A 17738-nucleotide genomic window follows, 5' to 3' on the forward strand; every position below is an offset into this window, starting at 1 on the left:
TTAAATCCCTCTTTACACAGCACCTCCCAGATGCTGATCCTCTGGAGGCTGAGCTGACCGTTATACTGACATTCCTGAGTGTTGTCACTTCCTGTCCCTGTGTTTTATTCACTGCAATAACACATGCCTCAGACAGCTGGAGGTGGAGGTGTGAGAGGCACATTTATTTATTGGTCATGAACTGCCAGTCCAGATAAAGAGAGAGGCAGAGAGAGCAAAACAAAGCACTGAGTTGAATGAAGAAAACCACAAAAAAAATATCCAGTACTCCTTAAAAAGAGTAGTTCCACATTTAGGAAAGTACCATTATTTGCTCGCTTGCAGAGAATAATGAAAAGATCGACACCACTGTCTTACCTTAGTGTTACACTGGGCGACAAGTACAAAATCAAATATCACAATCATTTTAACCAAATACCTCAATATTGATATTGCAACAATATTGTAAGTGTACTTTTACAAAATATTTGCATAATAAGAGTTTTGTTGAATAATCACCAGTAATGTTGACATAATGACTTAGAGGGTAAAGGCAAAACATATAACCACTAGAACAGAGTGGTGAGTTCAGAAAAGGACATCACTTTACTGTAATGCAGCCTTTAAAAACAGGAGACAACAATTATGTCATAACACAATATAACGGCATCCAAAAGACTATAGCTAGTCTGATATTATGATACAATAGAATATCAATATGTGGCTCTACATTAGCATAAAGACTGAAAAACAGAGGCAAGTCTAGCTCTGTCCAAACTTAACAAAATCTGACAGTCAGCAGTCTAAAAGCTCACCAAGTGGTCCGTTACATCTCAATATGTTCTGAACAAAAACTAAAGTGTTAAAATGATAAGATGCATGGAAGAGTTTTGCCCAAAAATAAAATAGCCTGGTTCAAAGCCCCGGCGAAGGACTGGAATGAGAGCGGTATCCATTTTAGTGTCTAACTCGAAGCACGATGACACAATGTACAAAGGACGGTCCAAAAACTCAGCGGAAACTGCAGCAGATGTTATGAAGTAAGACCAAGAGTCAATAGACAGGGGGAAAAATTTCAACAGTTATGCTGTGCTTCAAAGACGAAGTGAGAAACCTGACAGCGAAATTAGTGAATAAAATCGCGGCTGTGTAAAAACAGATGTACAGCAGCACATCTCATTCATCACAAATCCATACAGCATCCCTCACACGTAAAGGCTGGCTATGCAAAAAGAAAGAGGGTGCAAAGGAAGCTGTCAACGCGTGGAGAAAAAATAAGACCACTAATGACTATTTAGGACTGTCGGAGCCTTGACACTTGGCTGGTCTGTAGCACCTCTGACAGGAAGCATGCCACTACCAGCTCCAATTTCAAACTTTGTCTCTCCACACAACCCCAAATAAAAATGCCTGACAGTCAGGAGAGCAGTGGTAAAGTGAAGCAGAGATTTTTTTTGTATTACCATTAAGAAAACCATAAAAGCTCAACTGTGGCACATGATTCCCAGATCAGAAACACACCACATACACTTCCTGGTCCTGGAGTGTCAAGAGGACAGCTGGTACAGGGATTCCCGGTGATGGATGATGTCATCACCTTCTCACGAAGGACAGCTGTAGTTTTGAGTCCCTGTTGCTCTAACCTCATTAAAAGTTTGTGTGCAGGCCTGAATTAAGCTCCCTCCCCCAAGGGATCTGCCTATTGGCCAATATTACAAGTCCTCAATAGCAGTAGGCAGATGAGTGTGTAAATGTGTCACCCTTCCTCCCTCGACCCTGCTGCAATACATGCAAACATTCAAAGCCTTCCAGTCTACAGTGAAATTTAATTAGCCACAACACTGACTGACAAAGAAAAAGGACGGGCATTCACAGGAATTTTCCGAGCATTAACACATTAAAAGACGGCGAGAGGCTCAAAGCAACCACAGAAAAATTGTCAAATAAAAGAAATATGACTAAGAGCCTAAAATCATTCTGGCTCCTCTGTGATGTACTGGCTAAAAGCTAACAGAATGCTAACAGGCATACAATGACAATGCCAACATCCAGGTGTAACGTTTCCCATGTTCACCATCTTAGTTTAGTGAGTTAACATAAAAGCATTTGTCAATTAGCACAAAACACCAAGCGACGCCGGGACTGATGGGAATGTGATTTGTTTTTCAAGTGGTTGATCATAAAACAAAGTACTGGACAATTAAACTGTTGAGACAAATGTCAACCTCATAGTAGCATAAAAGGAAAAACCATTGTGAAGGGTGTGGCAGCCGAGTTCTCTTTTAATATTGTAGTTTATATCTGCTCAGCTTCGCTTTGTCATCATACTTCAAAGTACTTATCTGGCTCTTAATCCACATTTTTCTGACAAACCATAGCTCCATTACCTTAACACCAACAGGCAATCTTATATTCCCTGGCTTCATAATGAAGGTCATGGAGAGGAAGTCATTTCCATCAAGAAAAATGACAAAGCGGTGAAAGCAGGGATAAACTGATCAGCAAGGAATAGATTAAAGTTAATACTCAAAAAATGTACACTATATAAAAGTGCTGTGTTCACCATTACCTCCATTAACATGTTTCATCCTCTGGGGAGCATGAATGTGCTCAGCAGATTTTAGACCTAATAAACTGCCCATTATATTGTGATTTCTTTTTTTCTTAAATGTATGGCTTGATGTTGGATCAGTGATAATTAGGAAGAACAGGAGGGGCACAATAAAACATAATCCATCCTCTGGGGACAGGGAATATTACAAAATACAACAAAAATCTGGTCTGCAAGTACGGCTAATAGAATTGGTCATGAACCAACTCATTGGCATGAGGAAACTGGAAAATCCTTCCATTAACATTTTCCTGATAACAACAAGGAGTGATGAATCAGCCATTTCAAAAAAGATATCAGCATCAAGATAAGCTCAAATTTAAGATATGCGGCTTTAAAAGGGGAAATTGGAGGAGGAGGAGGAGAGGAACCGTTGTAAAATTCCCAGGATGCTTTGGCAGGTCCATTGAAACCTTCCACAGTTCACACAGAGACATACATAGTACCGTAATAACTAAGGCAAGAAATAATCAGCTCAATATCAGATAAAGAGATGGAATCACTGACTTAAAGCAGTGACTCAAGGGCCTCCACAATCCAGTTTAAAAATGAAAATAATAAGTAGTAAAAAAATGATAGAAACTCATGGGAGAAGTGACAAAAGGTCACAATCAAGGCTGTGTATAACTGGTCTTAGATGTCAGAAAAAAAGATTCAACATGAGCGACTTAAGTCTCTGAGTTACTTGTTGAATGACAGATGGGTTTAGCAGTGCTGATCTGCATGTTCTGTGAAAAACATGCAAAGATTTGCTGCACTGCTCCCCAGAGGGTCCTGAAATGTACACAATGGAGGCCTACAGTAACTCATAATCACTGAATCACTGTCTCTTCCTCACACACACACACACACACACACACACACACACACACACACACACACACACACACACACACACACACACACACACACACACACACACGCAAGTGCAATTGCCCGCTGATGCAGAGAGAGAGCGTTAGCAAGGATAAAGCGATTTCACGGTCTGAATACAGACAAACAGAAGGCATTGTCCTCCATGCGGGCACACAGGCAACAGCCAACACACCCTCAAACACACACAAATGTGATAGAAGATAGGGACGGACAGGAAGGAAGGACGGATCACTAGAGCCAAGGATGAATGTACAAAGTTGACACACACAGAAAGAACGTCTAGGCTCAAAGACAAGGTCAAATAAAGATTACAAAGAAATTAAAAAAGAAAGTTTCACAGCCAGACTTCAGGCAAGTTTTCTACTGGTCTTCTAACGGCATCATCCACAAGCATTTTCGCCAACTCCCTTTCCTCCCTGCACACATAGCAACACACACACACACACACACACACACACACACACACACACACACACACACACACACACACACACACACACACACACACACACACACACAATCCCAAACTCTACAGACGTCTGGCAAACAGGCCGTCTACAATAAGACAAGCCAAACAACTCCACCCGCCCACTAGAGAAACAATCCGTCTCATTTGCATCCTTTCCCCTCAGCTAGTACCTCTCCACCTCCCACACTCCCCTCACTGTGCTACCCCCTCAGTGTACACTGAAGGAGGGGCTATACACGACTGTCAAGTCCCAAATAAAACCCTACAACATAGCACCAGGTTTTCTAAAACACTACGAGTATTCATTGTCCTCAGAGGATGAACTGAAATGACTCCGATAGCTGGAACAACAGAACGAAGCAACTATAACGTAACTAACAGGGGAGAACCGAGCACTGCTGTTTCACTGCTCTCCTGGAAGAAAATAACACTAACTGTAGCTCAAGCTACTAGAAACCATCTACTGTTATGAGTAATATCAATAGGAAATACCAAAGGACAAAATGTAAACGTTTAAGAATTTCAGAAAATCGATTGACTGCTCTCGAAAGCAACAGAAAAGTGGAGGTTCTGGTCCCAGTCTGAGAGATCATGTTTTAACAGAATCTGGCACAAGCCACAACCCGGACCATGTGGAGCTGTGCAGGATGTTTACGGGCCATTTGATGTCCTGTGAGTTACAATTTACATTTAGGTCAGATCTGTTCAATCTGGTAATTACTCGTGGGAGCGTTTTGACAACAAATTTACGTTTTTCTTAAGTTTACATGAAAGGCTTCCAAGGATCACAATATTAGTCAGTTCCCTTTGGTCCAGACTGGACGGGGAAGTACAGGATGGAGTGTCAAATATGGTTTTCATTTTGTACAGACATTCATGTTGCCCTGACGATGAATCATACTGACTTCCTATTGATCCCCTGACTATTCCAAAGGTGCCAACATGAAAGTGACACTTCTGAGTGAAATGTGTCGGCAACACTTGCACACATGCAGTGTCATCGCACCAACATTTCAGTTTGAACACTACTTGATGACCAAATGTTAGCATGCCAACACAATGGAAGACATAATAAATATGGCACTGAGGGGGTTGTTTGCAACAAATAGTGTCCCTGCCACAGACACAACTTTTTTTTTAGGTTGATACATTTCAATACACACAATTCAGACAGCCCAAATGCTGGATGGTAAATGTAGTGCACTATGTAGTAAATAGGGAATGATTTCACTTCCAGTAATTGTAAGTATGTATGCATGCAGTATTGAGCATTAGGCACAAACCTTAGCTGTAACTATGTATAGTCTCAGGGACTGACGAAAGAAGACTCATCTTTATCCTAGTCAAAGACAAAAAAAAATGTTGATAATAACTGAATTCACTCCTTACGATGCTAAATATTTTCAGTGACACTGCCATGACGTTGCCGTAAGCTCTACACTTTTTGTCCTCACTTTAATTCAGTCACCATCGTGGCTCTTTCAACCTCTCTGCAATCGACAACTTTGATTTGTCAGTTCAGATGAATGTTTTCGTTTTCACGCCTCAACTCTCCTTTTCAACACCCCGTCCACTCGGTCCAACTTGGTGAGACCACACAGCCTTGATGCCGACAGAAAGACCCCTCCAACTTGTTGCCAACTAGGCGAGCGTGCGTGTGCGTGTGCGTGGATTAATCTGTGCTGGGATGAGGACGTCGGCACAGACCAAAGACAGCAGTGAATGAGGCGCGAGGAGGGTGGGGAAGTAGGAGGGAGGGGGGAGGGGGATTTTAAAGGTCCTGTCATTCTTGAGGAATATCAATGAGGAGGAAGTTGAAGCCAGGGGACCAAGTGACACAGAGACAAACAGAAAGGCATAGACAGACACAGACAGAGACACAAAACAAAGATAAGAAGTGCGAGAAATGGAGAGCGAAGGAGTAGAAATAGTGTGGAACGAGAGAAAGAAGACTTTATATGACAAAGTGAGCAGAGAGTAGGCAGCGTGTGGGCGCGAGGAGGAGGAGGTGTTAGAGCGTGAATCAGCCTAACTTCAGATCGAAGACTTCATATGAACTGTACCACTGAACACTGATTTACCCAACCACAAAAAATAGTGCAGGTTACATAACGTGGGATATTTTGTAGTATTTTTACAGCTTGCTATACAAATGACAGTCTTTGCAGTAAAACACAAATTAATGTGACTCGGTACAAATTGAGAGCTGAAGACTGTTGATGGGAATATGGCTGGAAAAGCTGCAGTACAACTGGAGGAGAAATAAATGAGTGGCACCAACAAGCACATTTACTGCTTTCACCACAAACTACAAGAATTTGTTGACTTTGAAGATAAACAACTGGATGAGTCCTTCACATTAAACTGAAGCAGCTGTCACAGTCAACTAGGGTCACCATCTGAAGAAATTAAAAGGAGAAATTGAGCAATCGTTAACCTCATTTGTCTATTTGAATTTGGGATCTAGTGTGAAAAACAACAACAGTTTGTTGTAATGTTGTCTGAATCACTGGGAAGCAGCTGCAGAACCTGCCATCATTTGACATGGACAGTAACGTAGTTGTAGGACAGAAGAACTGCAGGTTGATTCAGCTGTTTGGGTGAAGTGTTCCAAGATGCCACTTTAAAAAAATAAAACAAAACCTTGTTGTTGTTGGGTTTTTTTTTATTATTGTGCAGCAAATAGCTACATTTCTAGCAACGGAAATGTAATATTTTTTCATAAATGAGCACAGAAGATGTTATGGATGAGAACACATTTTACAGTGTTTTGGCTGGATCAGATATTCAGCCATATTTATTCAGCCAGAGTATACAGCTGAAGAAATGCATCAGAGAGAGGCCGGTGCTGCAGCTGCATTGGCTGTGTAAGAGGATATAAACGAGGACTATCCAGAAACTGAGCTGCTGAGAGCAAACAGGACTGGTGGTGTGCGTTACTACGCTCACTTAGACAGAGGTGGGCTGGTGACTTTCTTCAGGATACTGAAGATAAACAAGAATAAATAACTAAAACATTTAGGGTGGAGCAAACCGACGACTACAGTGAGTACTCATGTCACCTAACACCTTGCCTGGGCGGCACAGTAGACTGGGGTGGTGATACACAGCAATGGTAGACAAGCACTTTTCTCAACATGTGCTGCTAACATCACATTGTATGATCAGCATTTGAAGCTTCCTGATAAATAATCACCTCCTTCCCAATCTTTTGCTCTCTGCAGACAATATCGTCTGGCAGCTTATTGTGTTTTTGTGGGTGCAACACGGGGAGAGACTTGACAAAAGATTTGGGGGTTAGACATCAGTAGCTTGTACACAATGCATCCTGGTAAATTTTAGACACTGTGAGCACAGCTGTCAGCAGGAAAACTCAGAAAAACTCAGATTTCTCTGTCAACAGCACACACTGAAGGGCCTACTGCTTCAATTCACGATATTAACCATCAACACTGATTGAACATCCACATAAAAAGTGGTGAAACCTCCCTTGAAGGAAATGGAAAGAATAATTTCTGTCCATGCATCGTTCAGTTTAGTGCTTGTCCGCAGTGCCACATTCCAAAAGTGACTCATGGTGTGAAAGCACAGACTTCCCGAGAATGTCCAAAATCAAACTGCAATCCTGTGGCGTTAGCTAACTATGCTGGACCATAATGAGTGTGACCCTTTTGAACTACCACTTAAATCTGTAAGAATGCAAACATAAAGACAACAACGCTTCAGTCAAGAGATTCATGTTGGAGTTGAGATTCAATGAATCAGTACAAAACAGTGTGTGTGTGTGTGTGTGTGTGTGTGTGTGTGTGTGTGTGTGTGTGTGTGTGTGTGTGTGTGTGTGTGTGTGTGTGTGTGTGTGTGTGTGTGTGTGTGTGTGTGTGTGTGACCAACAGGATGTCAGACAGACAGAGGGCAAGATGTCAGCTGGAGCACACCCACAAACACAGATCAAAGCTCTGCCACGTGTTTGTGTCTGTAAATATTAGCTCGTCCTTTGGCCGTCGCCGATACTGAAGCTTTGCGGTCCAGTTTCAGAGTGATTCATCACGTACTGGATTCACCAGATAAAATCACAGCCTGCAGTTGTCTCACCTCTTTAGGTGAATAAGTTACAAGGAGGAGCTGTAAGACTGTAGGCAGGAATTTCTGACCTTTTTACCCCGAACTGATGCATTTTTACCAACAAACTTTGGTATCTGATGTGCTGAGCTGCAGACTTTTAAAACCCTCCAGTCTCTGCAAGCACTTCTTATCCCAGGCAACTGCACTGGTTGTCTTGGAAACCATTTCAAAAGCTCCCTTTATTAAGAGTAGACTCAGCAACAAAGCTCTTACTCACCCAATCTGCACAGACGCACGCGCTCACACACACTCAGGGAGGGTTAACCCAGGGCAGCGCAACATGCATTCCACGACAGGACAGACGGACAGATGGACACACACACACACACACACACACACACACACACACTCCTCCTCAAGATCGCCCCAGCACCCCCACACATGATTTCCGTCGACACACACAGATACACACACAAAGCCTCCACAGCACATTGTCCCCTTCCCTCTTCTGAACCCCAGTCTGTGGTCGGAGCAGAAACTCTCAGGGCGTAATATGACTCTGCCTTTATAAACACCGTGAGAGAGACGAGGAGAAAAGGAAAGAGCAAGTGAGAAACTTGAACGCGAGTACATGTGAACAAGAGGAGAGGAGAAGTCACGCCAAGATACAGACCAGAAGTTCAAACTACACATGTCCCACAAATTTCACAATTTTCCACTCCTCCATTGTAACCGAGTCAATAAACGTTTTGGTCCTCCCGCCTGACTCCACACTCTCCGTACGGTGTTCATCGGTGAGAGCGAGTCGAGCCGCACATCTGGCACTTCAGTTCTGGAAGTGTGCACCACAGCACGGGCAGGTATGCTGGCAAGCAGAGCCGGGTCAAATCAAAGTCAGCGAGTCTGTCAGATTATCCAGGAATGTGGACACACACACACACACAATAATACCATCATGTTTGATCTTTTCACCTGAACCTGATCATCACAAACACTAAAGCCCTGACGTCAGAGCAGAGACGATTATCTTATTAACAGAAAAATAATTATACATTATTTTGATAATGGATTAATCATCTACCTCATTCTCACCGACTCCCCGGTTGAAGAGGATTTATTATCTGTTATGTAGCAACTAACTGAAAGTGAATATTTGGGGTTTTGGACTGTTGGTCAGACAAAACAAGCACGTAAACAAATCAGTGACAATATTGGCTTGTTTTTTTCAGAGCAAAACCAAACTGAAAATGGTTTCCACCACAAATCTGATATGCATTAAACTGTGAACAAATGCAACTGTTCCCAACAGTTTTCATCCTTTAATACCAAGCAATGTCCAGTTAACTATATTCTTGGTCAATAATTACAATATAATTTGGTCGTAAAAAGCATCAGTAAACAGTGATGCATCAAATTATACTTTCGCACCTTAACATCATCAAATGTCTCGTTTTGCTGCTGTCCAAAACCTAAAAAACATTTACTTTACTTTCATTTAACACTCATGATTTGTTCTTTAAAAGTTCCTTTCTCAACTCTTTGATTACCTCGGGACCCTTTGAGGGGTTCTGAGCCACACGTTGAGCACCACTGGTAATATGTGAAGCTCTGTATTCGCTTATATTTCTCCAAAATGTTTTGTAAATTTTCAAGATATTCACTGTGGATATACATGCTGACTTTCCAGTAATTCCAGCTGGTACCTTGTTAAAAATAAAGGGAGACGAGTGAGTTTTAAGGCAACTGACATTTTGTTCAAGTAGTTGTAGCCGTCTAGTGGAGTGATCTTGCCTCCCCCTCTGTCTGCCTCACACTCCCTCATCTTCACTGCCTCTGTTTATCTCCATCTCTCCCTCTATCCATCTCTCTGGGGTGCAAGTGCCTGGTACCACCAGTCTCCCTCTCTCTCCCCCTTCCTCTCTGAACGCTGCATCTCAAAGAGTTGATTCTCCAATCTAACACACACACACACACACACACACACACACACACACACACACACACACACACACACACACACACACACTTAAATGTGTACAAACTGGCTAAAGAACCATGTCGAGCTGCTATGAACATATATTTAGATCCAAACACTGGCATGTTTGTGGTGATGAATCTTGTTACATGCTCTCCACTGCAGGTCAGACAGTCAAAGGAAGCACGTGAGACAAACCTGAAACATGTGAAGGGAGCGGTGGAAAATTTGAACATGTGCTTTAAAATATCCAAGTTTTTGCTTTATCTTTGGATGAACTAAAGCTCACCTGCTCGGCCGATAGAGAAAAGCAACCCCACCTACAATAACACGCCGTCAGACTACAACTGGAAGCTGTAATCGCTGTCATCATGACAGAGTTGGCCACCACAGGGAGATAGCAGACATCCACGACGTGTCACCGAGTCGTGTGGACGGCGCATGATCCTCCAAGTTGCTGGAATTTCTGACACAATTGACACCCTGTGGTTTTGTTGCAATGCATCTCACCAGCCAAGGCAGTACTTATTTCCAATACAGCTTCACTCAAAAGTTCCAGCTGAACCTTGCACTTCCACTGCTGGAGGATAGATTCCCCCTGACCGTACACTGAGACACATCTCCAGTATTCTGGGCCTCCGGGGATACAATCATCAGCTGAACAGCGTCTAAATGATGTTATGATGTTGTTTCGTCTTGGTGTCATTTTCATAATTCTGTCCACCTATCTAATTGGCTGATAACACTTTACTCACTGACTTAACTGCAGTGAATCAGGGATGTGGGGAAACCTCTAAAACCCAAGATGTCACAATGATGAAAGCAATGATGTCACAGGTGGTCAACAAACCACCCCCCAGCACTTTGGGCAATCTTTCTTGTGTTTTAAAATGTGCTATACAAATTAATTTGATTGATTGATTGATCATATTTTCTAACCAACTGCACTGTGAATTATTTTGACCAAGTCCAAGTCAAATGTCAAATTTTTGGAGAATATCTGTGTTTACAACACTGAAAAATGTAACCATTCAGGATAGGGCAATCTGGGTAATAACTTTAATGTTTACCTTTAATTGCTCTTAAAATAATGATAGTAAAATTGGGGGATTGTTTCGAACTTGCTCGGTCACTTATGCTACTCCCAAAACTAGACTCCTCTCTAAGAAATGAAACCAGATTTAGCTTGTGTGGGAAAAATGGGCTTAGTAATGACGGCCACAAATCTAAAAATAAAGCCCAGTGAAATGAACAGCCAGCTATCTAATAATGTCAGTTTAGTACACAATGACAGATCGGTCCTCTTCACTTCAGTGGTGCAGACTGTGCATCTTCCCACAGAGAAAGCACACAGAGCAGCGCACTGCTCCATCGAACTGATGTTATATAAACAGATCTCCTACCACCAAGACTGATTAGGATTGTCTCAACATTCAGAAAACACTAAGAGGCACCATCAGACCCAGAAAGACAACAGTGTGGCTTAAGAAAAAGACCACAACGTGAAGAACATTACTTATAGCTCAAATAGCTTTAAAAAGCAGTAAATAGTCCGGTCCTTGTCGAGATTTGGCTTTTTAAAATCACAACAACAGCATTTTAGAGACTGACTAGTTTCCATCCCACAAGCTGCACAACAGACAAAATCAGACGCTACAAAACATGAAATCAAAAGACCAACACTGACTCCTGCTACAAACCTACAGCTGAAGGCAGCGCTGTAACCGCACTGCAGAACTGATGGAGAGAAACAGAGAAACGCCTCAAAAGATGCAAACTGACAGCAGTGGAAGAAAAACACTTCTGTACGCTGTCAAAGGTTTTCTTTGATCGTTTGAGGTTTGGCCAGGATGACTAAAACGATAGCTGGTTCAATAACAACACAAACTGCGTCAGCATCTCTTTCTTTTTCTTGGGGTAGCTCACTTCTGATTTGTCTTGATTAACACAGGATAACCTCTTTGAGGCTGTAGGCTGGAAGCAGACTAAACTTTGACAGCATATTCGCTAAAAACTGTGATATTAGTCGGAAAAACTTAAGATTGATAAAAGATTCATGAAGTTGCTCATTTCAAAAATTCTGTTTATTGCTCAGGCTTATTGAGACTGATGAAGCTCACCGATGACAAAGGATACATTTTGATGGCTCCTGACTTTGTGCCGATGGCCATGAGCTGCAGCTTGGGGTCAAAGGCCAAAGCGCTGGGCTGATGGGGGAAGCCATGCTCCACGGTCTATGAGAGACAGACAAGTTGGACAGACAAACAGTTATTGAGACACAATAACAGATGACACAAGAAATAAGAACGAAAAGCCTCTTTTCTGACATGTTTGCCTTAAAATACACCCGGCTCTGTCTGTGCCTGTCTATCATTGTAGCCAGCGAGGCGTCGAAAAGGGACGACTCCCTTAATAAAGTTAGAGGAAAGTTCTTTAAAAAGCACTGATGGCAGCAGCATTGCTTTATTGCAATGCTCTGCAGGCCTTGTTAAATGGGATTAACATAAATTCACAGCTTCTGCTCCTGCCTGTGTCAGGAGATGGCGAGACAGCTGGGGAAGCGTTCACATCTACGGAGAACATTCGAACCACCTAAAACCGGTGTAAAAGAGGCAGCGGGGGTTATTAAAGTTTGGTGAACCTCTGAGCCGACTCGGAGCAAAAAAAGCTGGAAATTTGTTGTTTTATCTTGAAACTCAGATGTGAGGTAAAACATTAACTCTCTCTGCTGTCTGATTACACACAGTAACATCAAAGTAACCCTCCTGCAGGGAGACCACCCCTCTGACAGTCGAGGCAGCTGGTGCCAAACCTTAAAAGTGTGTGTGTGTGTGTGTGTGTGTGTGTGTGTGTGTGTGTGTGTGTGTGTGTGTGTGTGTGTGTGTGTGTGTGTGTGTGTGTGTGTGTCTACAGCAAAACAAACAGTCCACGGACTTCAGACATGCTACACCTTTCAGATAATATCAATGTACACGGTTAGTGCCCAAAACCCAAAGATAGATATCGAGTTCATCAACATAATGTGAAGCAGAAGATCAAATTCTCATATTTCAGAGGCAAATAACAACAGGTATTTGCTTAGAAGACGAAGTGATGTAAGAGCAAGAAAAGGAGCAAACACGCGAGAACCTGCAATAAGACTTCTTTTTTTTTTTTTTTCTAAAAGACTGACTTTATAATTCAATTATTAAAATAGTTCATTTTCTGTTGATCATTTAACCGATTAAGGTACTCATCACTGCAGCTCTAATAACGACCTAAAATTGGCCTCTTTCTGGGGAAAAACGCAACAAACTTTATCATTCAGTTCCAAATTTCAATAATTGAGGAGGAGTGAATTACATCTGTGTCAAGTGTGCCAATACACCACATCTCATACATAGGCTCTACTTGTGTGGGCCGCGCATGCAAATAAAAATCACTCAATTTCAGCTCAGGTAGAATTCCCATGAAAACACTTCATTGCCATCTTTTCAAAGTCATTTTTGACCCGTCTGAGTTGCATGTGGTGCAGTTAGCTCGCTCGCATCCATCGAGTGGCTGCATGCGAGGCGTTTAGTGGACACGCGTGTAAATCGCAGCTGCAGGAAAGAACCCGTCACGCTCGGCATCCCTAAACTGCATGAGTCTCCGGATGCACACCGCACCACCAAATCACCGCAAGTAAATTCTCCACCTGTGGGGAAACACCGCAATAAGCACGCTTCTACCAGGACGCTGGTGATTGGCTGTCTTGAGGTCGCGCGTCCTGCAGGCGCGCAAGAAAAAAAAAAAAATGATCGCTTAAATCAAGAGACCAAAACGTGTGTGTGTGTGTGTGTGTGTGTGTGTGTGTGTGTGTGTGTGTGTGTGTGTGTGTGTGTGTGTGTGTGTGTGTGTGTGTACGTGTGTAGCAGTTGTATCTCGAGAAGCTTTACTACAGTGTGTGTCGTATAGCTGCACGTAAATATAGAGTTTGAGGCAGGTTTGCAGTTATGCCGACGAACAGCCCGGATAATACATTCTCCTTCATGACACTGCTTTCAGCGTGCGTCATATTCAGACGTGTCATTCATGCTTCCCGCACAACTCGGGTTACGCTCGGAACCTGAAGCTTTGAATGGGGCTCACTGGGATTGTCGTGAAGCCTTGAAGAACTGATTAATGTCACTAAATGTGATGGTTTGTGTGATTTTTACAATATTCTCTCAAAGAACAGCTTTTCAGTTGAACAGCACTCGCTTTTTCTGGCTAATTTACCGAGATAAGCAACTAATTTGTTGGTTCTCCCCCGAGTGCCTATGAAGTTAAAGTGCTGATTTGATTTAGGGATGATGAAGACACTGGCAGAGAGCCAAAGCTCCAAAGAGAAGAAAACAATGTGGGATTTAAAAACTTCTCGTGCATTACATCTTTTTTTTTTATTTGTGATTCTTGACGTCAGGGTGAAGGTGAGGAAAAATGATGTCACAATTATCCAGTACATTTCTAAATAATCCTCTTAAATAGGGTTAATGCTGTCATGTGCAGGGATAAATCCAACACCATAAAGTTTGGACAGAATTGCTCCCCGGAGCACTTTTTGGAGTGACTGTGCACACAACGGCCTCACCTAACCCGAGCTCAAGGCCACAGCACTGATCGGTTTGTCTTTGCACAGCTGTCTGTATACAAGTGTCAACGCTCGGCCAAGTTGAGGCTTTTCCAAGTTTACCTGGAGCCGATATTCAATATGCACATGTATCAATACATTCCCAGGGCTTGACAAATGGGTGCTTCAACCTACTTCGAGGCTCACACCAGTTTAGCAACGGTGGTCAAGGTGACAACATGCAGAGAACTGAAAGTGGATCTGAAATGTGTTCAGACCAGCAGCTCCATGTAGATCTCAGCACTGGTGTGAAGCGGAAAGCCACCACCACCACCACCAGTGGATGTTGACACATGAAGTTGAGATTTACTGATGTCACACACTCTTGGTTTCACCCAGAAGAACTGAAACAAGACAGCAGCAAGGAGAATATACAGCGTCTATGAAAACCAAGTGAGAGGAACACACGAGTTAAACCTTTCGCCACACTGAGAGCCATCTTGATCCATACGATGTATTATAATAATAATCACCCACATGAAGCGTGAAACTGCTGGAATAGGCTGTATTTCAAATTAATCTCGTTAATCTGAAGCCTGTTAATCCCTAAAACAGACGCAGTCAGATGCTGCTGCTTAATTAGAGCGATATAAACTCTGCAAAGAGAAGTTTCCTCGATAGTCGCTGCTGCACACTTCGGCCTCGTTTGGGGGGGAGGGGAGGGGGGGGGGGGGGACAATTATCCCGCAAAACTTGAACACCCGCAAACACGCATCAACAAAGCGCCCCGCACTCCAGCAGCACTTTGAGGAGACCAGGACCGAACCAGCAGCAGCGAGGAGCGGCCGGGCTCAACGCCGCACGACTTTAAACCCGGTTCCGTTTTTCAGACATACGAAACAACTCGGGTTATGGAGGGGGGGTGGAGAGGGGGGTTCAGCGGAGGAAGCCCCTCTCCTCTCCTCTCCTCCCCTCTCTTCTCCTCCCCTCTCCTCCCGTTACTTTACCTTGTTGAAGGCGAACAGCTCCTGTTTTATCTTCTCTCTCTGCGGGTCCGTGCCCTGCCGACGGAACCTGAACTTCATCATCTTTAAGCCGGGCGGGAGGGGGGAGGTGGGGGGGTGGAGGCAGGACTGCAGACGGGGGACGGAGAGGGGAAATACGGAGAGAGCAGCCCGGGGTTGTCGGCGTCTGAAGAGGCGGTTCGGTGCAGTCGGACGACGCTAAGGGAGCTAACGGACTAGCCCATGCAGGCTGAAAGAGGGGCTGCTGCTGCTGCTACGACGCTGCTGCTGCTGCGGCGACCGCGGCTCTCCTCCCTCCTCTCCCTCCTGGTGCTGTTAGGTCGTGGTGGGTTTGACCACAGCAACCCACCCCCCTCTTCTCCCCCTCCTCTTCCCCAGTTCACACGGACCCCGTTATTGTTAACCAATGAGGGCGCGCAAATCTGCGAGCAATTACTCAGGAACGCCTCCACGGCGGGGCGATCCGGAGAGGGGCGTTCGGTTTTCAGCACGGCGCACTCCGGCAGCTCGTTCCAACTTCATGCGTCAATCTACGGTGACAATCGGTAAATCCTTGGCACATGAAATGAAACAGACAGAAAAAGAAAAAAAAAAAGAGTCAATAAAGCTAAAACAAATGAACTTGTTCACCTGAAATTGTTGAACATTTTTTATATACTCAACCACATGTTGTAAATATTAAAGCCTCTGTGTTCTTATGGTAATTGGAAGAACATTGGAATCCTTCAAATTGAAAGCACAACAACTAAACATTAATCTTACTCAGTAAAATGTTTGCATAAAGCCAACTGCAGGTAACCAAACTGTTTTATCTTTCAAATTTAGCTTTATTTCCTTTCTCTTTGAATTTTAAACATTTATGTTCATGCACTTGTCTAAAAATAAAAACGTAATAAAAGAGCCTAATGCACACACCAGAATGTTATAATACAAACTTTAATGTACAGTGTTATTCATATGCATTAGTTACAACAGCTATTTACAAAAAAATATACATTGTATAAATAAATAATTTGACTTAGTGCAAACGGTTCAGTGATGTGGCCGAAAACTTTATGTGCCAAATAAAATGTGCTTAACCAAATATGTTTTGCCTTGTCAGTACTTTGCTCTTTAAATTCATGGCATAAAGGAGAAACCGGTGGCTTTCTACTCTTGTTTTCTTTTCATATGGTAATGCAATTTTATAAAAAAATATGTGTGAAAGACATGGATTCAAAGGCCTCTTTGTTTAGCAGTAAACTGCCTGGGAAACAAGTTGGTGGTAGCAAGCAGAGCTTCCTCCCCTTAAACATTAAAAACATTAATGAGAAAAACATTTGGTCAAGTCTGACTAAGTTTATCCTGAAACTGCATCACAGTGACATTTACATGACTGACATTATACTACATGAATAAGAAAAGACATGGATCAATAAAATGGTGGTTAATGAAAATAATTTAAATAATTAGTTGAGGCCCTAATTAAAAACACATTTTTAACATCATTACCATACTAAAATATTGCCTTTACATATCAAAATATTCAATTTTAAAAATAGAGGTAGATACAGTTCATTCATAAGGCAAAAAACTGATTTCTATGTGTATGCATCTGTGTGTCTGTGCTATAGCAGGGTGATTTCACTTGGTGGCAAGGTGAGTCTCTTTTCTCTGACTGACAACAAGTTCTCCATGTGCATGGCAATGACTCGGCACAGCTCCAGGCCCTGGGAAACACACGCACATACAAACATCAGAACAACACGGCACTTAAAGTCTGGTAAAACGAGTTACATATTGTGAGCATATACTGTATGTCTAACTGCATCTTATCAATCAACTCTCTGTCTTATGCACACACCTGCTCCAGCTGCAGCTGTGTGATGCGCTGGTTCAGCAGGTCTCCGATCATGATCTCCACATATGGATAACTGGAGCCGGAGGTTGGTCTCTGGGTGCGAGTGGACTGGACCTCCTTCAGAGGGAAACGCACCATGGCCTCCTGAAAACACGCACACAAACAGACATCTCAGGAACACGTAGGTAAACAGCACACATCAAAGCACATAAAATATAAAATTCAATATCTAGAAGAAGTTTATTTCCTTTTGTGTTGTATTTGTTAATAACAAAATGGATGGATGGACGGGAACAGACAGCAAACAGCATGACCAGCAGAGGGAGCCAAA

The 17738-nt window shown here is 42.9% G+C and overlaps 2 protein-coding genes across 3 annotated transcripts in view; both read right to left on the minus strand.

Annotated features, from left to right (window-relative positions):
• llgl1 (LLGL scribble cell polarity complex component 1) overlaps window positions 1–15847 on the minus strand; it is a 37031-nt gene extending 21184 nt beyond the window's left edge. For both annotated transcript variants that reach the window (XM_069701451.1, XM_069701450.1), the window contains exons 1-2: window positions 15550–15847; window positions 12109–12206 (exon numbers count right to left, since the gene is read on the minus strand). In XM_069701451.1, the coding sequence (XP_069557552.1) occupies window positions 12109–12206; window positions 15550–15630 (179 nt within the window). In that variant the 5' untranslated portion in view covers window positions 15631–15847. The remainder of the gene's footprint in view (window positions 1–12108; window positions 12207–15549) is intronic.
• A 944-nt stretch (window positions 15848–16791) lies between these two features.
• myo15aa (myosin XVAa) overlaps window positions 16792–17738 on the minus strand; it is a 40287-nt gene continuing 39340 nt past the window's right edge. The window contains exons 64-65 of the mRNA XM_069701083.1: window positions 17411–17551; window positions 16792–17276 (exon numbers count right to left, since the gene is read on the minus strand). Of these exons, the coding sequence (XP_069557184.1) occupies window positions 17175–17276; window positions 17411–17551 (243 nt within the window). The 3' untranslated portion in view covers window positions 16792–17174. The remainder of the gene's footprint in view (window positions 17277–17410; window positions 17552–17738) is intronic.

The sequence above is a fragment of the Brachyistius frenatus genome, unplaced genomic scaffold, assembly GCF_029030835.1.
Source record: "Brachyistius frenatus isolate BFR_SWC_R1_liver_20210118 unplaced genomic scaffold, ASM2903083v1 Contig_36, whole genome shotgun sequence".
Taxonomy (NCBI): Eukaryota; Metazoa; Chordata; class Actinopteri; family Embiotocidae; genus Brachyistius; species Brachyistius frenatus.